The 8680-nt window shown below is 35.3% G+C and overlaps 1 protein-coding gene across 1 annotated transcript; it reads right to left on the reverse strand.

Annotated features, from left to right (window-relative positions):
• Positions 1 to 6195: 6195 nt before the first annotated feature.
• Positions 6196 to 8419, reverse strand: LOC138888462 (acetyl-coenzyme A carboxylase carboxyl transferase subunit beta, chloroplastic-like). Its single transcript, XM_070170328.1, has 3 exons — positions 8350 to 8419; positions 7473 to 7839; positions 6196 to 7375 (listed from the first exon to the last, which is right to left on the reverse strand). Exons 1-3 carry the CDS (start codon positions 8417 to 8419, stop codon positions 6676 to 6678), a joined length of 1137 nt encoding a protein of 378 aa, XP_070026429.1. The 3' UTR covers positions 6196 to 6675.
• Between the last annotated feature and the right edge of the window lie 261 nt (positions 8420 to 8680).

Genomic DNA, 8680 nt, shown 5'->3' on the forward strand with positions numbered 1-8680 from the left:
AGGAGTCCAGAATAAAGTAATTAGGGTTCTAATTAAGGGAAGAATCATGTAAAGGAATTAGTAAATATACAGGTAATCAAATAAGGCAAGAATGACTAATTAAGGTCGTAAATAGGGAAACATGCAAGACTTAGGCATACAAATCTCTAACAGAGCAAATCAATCAGCCAAATTTCAAAGTAACAATGATTTTTGGAAAGAATATATCAACTCCCATAAATAGAAAATAAACTAAGTAAAAACTTCACAAAAATATAGAAATTAGCCAAAAAGGCAGATCTGAACCCTAATAGGGCTCAATTAGGGTAAAATTACAGAATACTAGATTTGACAAAGGAAAATCGTGTAACTCAAAAAATATAGGATGAGTTAATACGATTGGTAACACTAAAAGACTCAATATAGAAGCAAAAAATTAGAAGATCAACGTTTCACATAAAATCGACTATGGTTTAAGCATCTTTTGCACAAGTTAGTCAAGAAGATGAAAAAAGGATTGATTAAACATTAGAAGTCAGAAAACCTTTGGAAAACAACTCGTAATGAACCATAGCTTTAGGGAAAAGTAAGAATAGTCGATTAAAACCAGAAATTTTAAGAGAAAAACATGAAATAGTGCTCGATTCATCTCGGATCTATACAGATCTGGAAATTATCGAAGGCAATAGACTAGGGTTTTTAGAAAACATAACAAAGATGAGAGCATAGGTTTAGAAATCATAGATTCGTAACAAAACAAAGAGAAATCTCTTACTTGTGGTCGAACAATAGCCTGAGGCAGGCTAACAAGCAACGTTTTGAACCAGAACCAACTAGGTTCTTTGAGATCTTCTCAAGGATCCAAGAAATCAAGGAGCCATGGCGTGTAGGAGACCATGTCTGGTCGAAGAAGACATAGAAGCAATATAGGAGGGGTTCACGCCAGTGACGACATTTTAGGGTTAGGGTTGTTTCTCAGAGAGATGGAGAGGATTAAGGATTCTAGGGCAGCTGTTTGGTAAGAATGAAAGGGTTTAGGGGGTCGTTTGTGATTAATTTTGGTAAGAAAGGTTGTGGACTATTGATCTAAAAGTTCAACGGCCATGATCAAATGGGGCGTTAGGTCGGGTAGGTGCAGATTGGGCTTAGGTTTATTTGGGCTGATTTTAAAGGGGTTATTTGGGCTGGTCTGATGGTTTAGATCCGAAAATATTAGGGATCAAATAGGCTATTTGTTAAATACCAAACAATTGTAAAAAAAATATTTTATAAAATAACTTAACATATTATAAAAAATAATTTTCGTGTATACAAATGTTTTAAAACAATTACTATATATTTAGAAAATACAATGGGCTATTTCTGTTAAAATAATATAATAATGTACACATGGGTTATAATTGCAAAATTATTGTAATTGTAACCAAAAGGTATAAATCTGGCCATTTGTAAAATAATTTGAACTTAAATACGACCATAAATAGTAATATTAAATCATGGAATGTTATAAAGTCGTTTGTGATGCAATTTTGAAATTATTTATATAAATAAAATATTATAATAAATTAATTTTAAAAATATAGAAATTATGGAAAAATATCAATTGATGTTAATGCATAGTTTTGAAGGTATATATGCACTTAAGAAGTGTTATATTCGAGGACGAACGAATATTTTAAGAGAGGGAGGATGTAACGACCCGGCCAGTCATTTTTAGAATTAACGCCTTGATCCCCTAATAACTGCATTTCCCGTGCTTATTTCTACTATTGTGAGTTGTCGGAAGGATTCATTTTGAGTTTCGGAGTGTTTTGGGACACTTAGTACCTAAATGAGAGTTTAAGCTTTAGAATTTGGACCATAGTCGGAGCAGTGTGAAGACGGCCTCGGAATAGAATTCTGTTGGTTTTGTTAGCTCCGTTGGGTGATTTTGGGCTTAGGGGCATGTTCGGATTATGTTTTGGAGGTCCATAGCTTATTTAGGCTTGAAATGCCGAAAGTTGAATTTTTGAAGTTTCCAGATCGATAGTGAGATTTTGAAATCGATGTCGGAATGGAATTTTGGAAGTTGGAGTAGGTTTGTTGTGTCATTTGGGACGTGTGTGCAAAATTTCAGGTAATTCGGACGAGATTTGATAGACTTTTTGATCGAAAGCGAAAATTGAAAGTAGTGGAAATCCTTAGGCTTGGATTGGACAGTGATTTGTGGTTTTAAAGTTGTTTGATGTGATTCGAGGGTTGGAATAAGTTCGTATGATGTTTTAGGATTGGTTGGCATGTTTGGTTGAGGTCCCGGGGGCCTCGGGTGAGTTTCGAGTGCTTAACGGAAGTTGATTTTGGACTTGGGAAAAAATCTGAGTGCTGAACCTGTCATAATCGCACATGCGTGTGTGGGACCGCAGGTGTGGCACCACAGAAGCGGTTGGAGGACCGCAGGTGCGGTTTGAGGCGATTTGGGGGTTTGGTCGCAGATGCGACCCATTTATCGCAGAAGCGACATCGCATCTGCGGACAAGAGGTCGCAGGTGCGGAAGCTGGACTTTAATGAAAAGTCGCAGGTGCGGTCCATTTGTCACAGAAGCGGTACCGCAGGTGTGGTACCATGGCCGCAGAAACGGATTCACTATTTTTAAAAAGGGTAGAATCGAGGGTTTGATCTCAAACTTTGAAAATTGACTTGGGAGCTCGGGGATTGGCAATTTTTGGAGAGATTTTCACCTGGGTATTTTGGGTAAGTAATTCTTACTCAGTTTTGACTAATTTCCACGAATCTATGCTTAAATTCATCCCTTAAATTCAAATTTGGGTGAAACTTTGGAAAAGTTCTTAGGCCTAATTTTGGGGTTTGGATCAAAATTTTGATGTCGGATTGAAATAATTTTGGTATGTATGAACTCGTGAAAGTGTGAGGATTCTGAATTCGTAAATTTTACCGATTCCGAGACGTGCGTCCGGAGAGGATTTTTGGGTGTGTTCTTATTTTCTTATCTTAGCTTCGTTTCTTTTAGCTAAATTAGTTGTTTGTAGTTGTATTTTCGCATTGGTATTAATTTGATTAGATTTGGGCCACTCAGAGTTGGATACTTGTGGCAAGAACGTAATTTCGAGTTGATTTTTGAGCTAGTTCGAGGTAAGTGGCTTGTCTAACCTTGTGTGGGGGAACTCCCCTTAGGATTTGGTATTATTGATATATGAAATGCCTTGTACGTGAGGTGACGAGTGCATACATGTGCTAATTGTTGAAAATCCTGTTTTTATTAAGTAACTATAACTGTGTTTTCTTTCCTGTTTATACTACTTGCAATTTAAGCCTACTGTTAGCTTAGAGAAGCGTGTCTAATTGAATTAATTATTTTTTACTTGCTCAAACTGCTTTAGTTGAATTCTGTGCAGCATGCTAGGTTAGAAATACCTGTTTTACCTTGGTATGAAATTTGGATTGAACTGAATATTCTTCGTGTTGCTGTTGTGTGTTTACTTTGGGACTACAAGACGATATCCCAAGAGATCCCCCTGCTTGTTTACTTTGGGACTACGAATTTGTATTCTGGTATATCCTCCCTGCACATTTATATTAGAACTACGTGACTGCACCCGGTAGATTCCCCCAGTACTGGGTATTTATATTTGGGACTATGGATTGGAATTCCGGTAGATCCCCGCGTTCTGTGAGTTGGACTGCGGGACGACACCCGGGAGATCCATTAGATATTTACATTTGGGGACTATAGGACGGTATCCTGGTGGATCCTCGGTTGCTATCTGTGTGTGGAGTTATATTCTTTCTGTGATTTCTCTCTCTGTGTAGTTGTTGTTATCCTTATTATCCTGTATTACTTCTTACTGTTTCATTTCCTTATATATATATATATATATATATATATATATATATATATATATATATATGTGTGTGTGTGTGTGTGTGTGTGTGTAATCGGTAGGGCCCTGACCTTCCTCGTCACTACTCGAATGAGGTTAGGCTCACACTTACTGGGTACCGCCGTGGTGTACTCATGTCATTTCCTACACATGTTTTTCGTGTGCAGATATAGGTTCTTCGACTCAACCCTACTATCCTTGAGGCGAGGTGATTCTTCAGAGACTTCGAGGTATATCTGCCGTGTCCTCAGATCGAGAAGTCCCTCTCCATTCTCTCTTATAGTTATAGCCCTTCTGTATTTCTTTTGATTTAGACATTCTGGAGTTAGAACTCTATGTAGTATCTATAGCTTGTGATTTCATGAGATTCTGGGTTTTGGGAGTTGTTTCAGTTTGAGAGGTTATATATTGTATATGCCAAGCGGCTTCTTAAACGTTTTATTATGTTTTATCCGCAGTTTTTGACTAGTTTTATTTATTATTCGTTCTTTTTTCGCAATTTGTTAGGCTTACCTAGTCGTAGAGACTAGGTACCGTCACGATAGTTCACGAAGGGCGAACTGGGATCATGACAACATCCAAGTTAACTCTTGAAATATCACAATACAATACAAACTCACCCGCACCCTTTTATGATATCCTCAAGGGATGAAAGACTACATTGAACCGCACGATGAAGGATTGTGACACTCTTTAAAGCTAAAAATTCTTATTTATCGATCTTTTCCCTTGATCTTTTGCTTTTTCTAATTTTTGTGATGTTTTTGAAACTCCTACAATAACCTCATTAATCCTAAAGGTCACTATTAATAAAATAATTAAAGATAATTATACATGAAAGGAACTATGACAAAAGAAAGATAGTATAAAGGGCTAAATGTTCCCAAGTATAGCCCATATAAATGAAAAATGAGCATAGTTTGTGATGTACTTTTTTAAGAGTTCAAACATTTTTTTTTAAGAATACCATCATCATATACATCAAGGTATGCATAACCAGAGTTTAAAAAAATATGTATAACTAGAGATCAGCCTCCCCGGATGTAATTATTTAATTAAGAAAAAGTTTCATGTTTGAAAAATAGGGTCAAAGATGAGTGGTAAGACTTTATTAAATTATTATGGTTCCTGCTCACCTCCCCTGGTAAAGTCCATTCGTGGGAAGGGGTTACTAAGTGACGATTCAACTCTTTCCAACATAAACTCAAATTTTCATGCCTTTTTAAAACTTCAATGATGTAATTCAATTAGGGGTGGAACTGTATTTTGTTACTGTCAATTTTTTGGTAATAACATAACAACCACGCTTTCTTGTATATGTGATGGGCTCAGTGCTCATAAGAAATTACCTATAAGAAGAGAAATCAAAGAAGTATCTCTTATACTTAAAGTTAAAATATGGAAAGAAGATTGAAGAAGAGTAACAAAAAATGTAAAAGTTTTTACAAAAGATTAATTCAAACTTTCTAGGATGGTATTTGGGAATAGAGCTAAACTTCATTGTATTATATACAAAAAATTGAGCGAAAATTGGCAATCACTGACCATGTAAATTGAATTGTATTTTCTATTCTCTAGGACCTCTACAGGTATTAAGAGTAAATTGTCTTTAGGTGCTTCCCGAGAGTCATGACAGTGACCAAAATGGATGAAAGGATCATACATTAAGGATATCTGTTAGTATTTGTAAAATAATTTTGGAGAAAATAAAATAACATATAAACAGAAATATAAACGAAACATAAGTTAATCCGAGCCCACTGAATTCACAGTGTTTTCTTAAGGAATTTAACTCCCACCTAGTACCCAAGGTTGTGGATTATTTCCTCCCATGATAGAACAAATTACACACTGGTGTAGTAGTACTTCAAACCCCATTGTTTTAGCGAACATAAAGTTTGGTAGCAAATCACACTTACTGTTGCTTTCTTTCAAGTTAAAACAATGCAAAAGAAAGGAGGAGAACTCAGAAAATCGTATGGAAAATCTGAGAGAATGGACTGGTATTTATAGCCAATGTTGAGCTCAAAACTGAAGATGTGCAACTCTTCAGAATGGTTATTTATGTAAATAGCCATAACATAAATGGCTATTTACACAACAATAAACTGAAAATTGAAGAGGAGGCTAATTTTCAGTTACAAAATCATTAAGAATTTGAATTCTAATTACTAATAAGAAATTAAATAATATTTATTATTAATAGAATTTGAAAATTTTGAAATTCTTAGTATAGATCTAAGTATCTATATATCTTAATCTAACTGAGTAGGTATAATAAGTGCAAAGAGTGTAGAAGTGTAAAACAAAATAAATGGACTTATTCATCTCCTACATGAGAAAGATATGTATCATAATAAACTTTATTATTTTTCTTCATTTCTTTGTCTTTTGTTCTTGTCTTCTAATTTTCTAAAAATAGATAAAGAGTTTCTTACAGATTATCGAAAGATTCGTTCGAATCCGACCCAACATGAATTTTTAGCTAAAATGGTTTTTCGGGAGATAGAGAAAGATACAAAACTCTATTATCTATATTTGAATTTCAAATTATATACCTAAGACAAGAAGAAGAAATTCGTTTTATTTTCCTAATTTCACGAAAGGAAGAACTCACTCTTGTTGATAAAGGCTTCTTGATTCGTAATCAGGAATATAGGTCAAAAAAAGAGTTATCCTCAACTTTAGTTTTGATTCTTTCTACAATTAGATCTTCTATCACCAAAGAAAGCGCCATTATTATCTTATTTACTTTGATTCCGACAAACTAACTACTTTTTTGCTACAAACACAAATAAAATAATTGAACTTAGTGCTCTACTTGATTTTGCTTGACTTTTGATTCAAAGGAAAAAAGGCGTGGAGCTTAAATAACTCACTCAGAACGCTTTTTAAAAGATTACGTGGTACAATTAGGTCGAATAAACCCTTCTGGAATAAGTATTCAGCTGCTTGTGAACCTTCGGGTACTGTTTTATTCAATGTTTGTTCAATTACTCTTTTACCTGCAAATGCAATGTAGGCGTTGGGTTCGGCAATAATGATATCCCCCAACATACCAAAACTAGCTGTCACTCCACCAGTTGTCGGAGATGTAAGGATTGATACATAAAATAACTTTTTATTTAATTGATAATCATATAAAGCAGACGATATTTTAGCCATTTGCATCAAGCTCAAACTTCCTTCCTGCATGCGCGCCCCCCCAGAAGCACACACTATAATAAGGGGTAAAATTTGATTGGCAGCGTATTCAATCAAACGGGTGATTTTCTCTCCGACTACGGATCCCATACTACCCCCCATAAACTGAAAATCCATAACCCCAATTGCTACGGGAATGCCGTTTAGTTGGCCTATGCCTGTTTGAACAGCCTCGGTTAATCCTGTCTTTCTTTGATAAGAATCAATACGATCTTTATAAGGCTCCTCCTCCGAATGAAATTCAATGGGATCTAGAGAGACCATGTCTTCATCCATAGGATCCCAAGTACCCGGATCGATCAAAAGTTCAATTCTATTGTCATATATGACGAGATTTACCGTTATACATATTTCTCCCAGCCCTTCCAATTGTCACTTGACTATTGCAATGTATACATATTGGTGTCAACGGTTTGGGCCAAAATGGAATGTCTTCCAAGAAATTTCGGAGCCATTCAACCTCTTCACCGACTTTATCTAAGGTTATAAACTCAGACTCCATTGTAGAGTGGGCAATACAAGTTTGTTTGGACGACTTCCAAAATACCGCTCCTCCACCAATAATGAATACATATCCATTTGTGAATTTAAAATCAGTTGAACCGGTGATCCAATTTGCATCACAGTATCCCTCAATCATTACAAGATATATATTGTAGTGTAAAGCAAAGTCCTGGGTATGTTCTAAATATCCCAAAACTCGTTTCATTGCTATCCAATGAGATTGACCTGGATTGCTCGTGTAACGACTCAATTCACTTATAGCACAAGCTATATCTGGTAGTGTACAATTCATGATATACATTAAGCATCCCAACACACGAGCATAATCCAATTGTGATATGCTTTGGCCTTTGTTCTTTGCTAATGCAACATTCACATAAATTGGAGTCTTTGCAACTTTAAACCCTAAGTGCTTGAATTTTTCAAGTACCGTCTTAATATAATGAGATTGTGATAATGTCAGACCTTGAGAAGTCTTATGCATCTTAATCCCCAGAATTAAATCAACAACTCCCAAGTCCTTCATATCAAACTTGTGAGTTAGCATATGCTTAGTCGCATTTATGTTGGCAATGTCATTACTCATTATCAGCATATCATCCACATATAAGCAAACAATGACTATGTGATTTGGAACATTTTTAATTTATACACATTTGTCACATTCATTTATCTTAAAACCATTTGACAACATTATTTGGTCAAATTTTGCATGTCAATGTTTGGGTGCTTGTTTTAGTCCGTAAAGGGACTTAACAAGTCTACATACCTTCTTTTCTTTACCTGGAACCACAAACCCTTCAGGTTGTTCCATGTAAATTTCTTCCTCCAAATCTCCATTCAAGAAAGTCATCTTAACGCCCATTTGATGAATTTCAAGACCATACACTGCAGCTAATGCTACTAATATCCATATGGATGTAATTCTTATAACTGGAGAATATGTATCAAAGTATTCAAGACCTTCTCGTTATCTATACCCTTTGACTATAAGTCTTGCCGTAAATTTATCAATAGTGCCATCATCTTTCATTTTCCTCTTAAAAATTCATTTAGAACCCAAAGGTTTATTTCCAAGAGGAAGATCAACCAACTCACATGTATGGTTGTTCAA

Source organism: Nicotiana sylvestris, chromosome 3 (assembly GCF_000393655.2).
Source record: "Nicotiana sylvestris chromosome 3, ASM39365v2, whole genome shotgun sequence".
NCBI classification, from domain to species: domain Eukaryota; kingdom Viridiplantae; phylum Streptophyta; class Magnoliopsida; order Solanales; family Solanaceae; genus Nicotiana; species Nicotiana sylvestris.

Excerpts from the sequence above, each read along its gene's own strand:
- LOC138888462 (XM_070170328.1), bottom strand. The coding sequence starts at position 8,419 with ATGACTTTCTTGAATGGAGATTTGGAGGAAGAAATTTACATGGAACAA. Across the intron at positions 7,840-8,349 it reads TGAAGGGTTTGTGGTTCCAG|ATATAGCTTGTGCTATAAGT; the intron begins GTAAAGAAAAGA and ends GTACACTACCAG. Across the intron at positions 7,376-7,472 it reads ATTCCATTTTGGCCCAAACC|AATTGAACTTTTGATCGATC; the intron begins GTTGACACCAAT and ends ATATGACAATAG.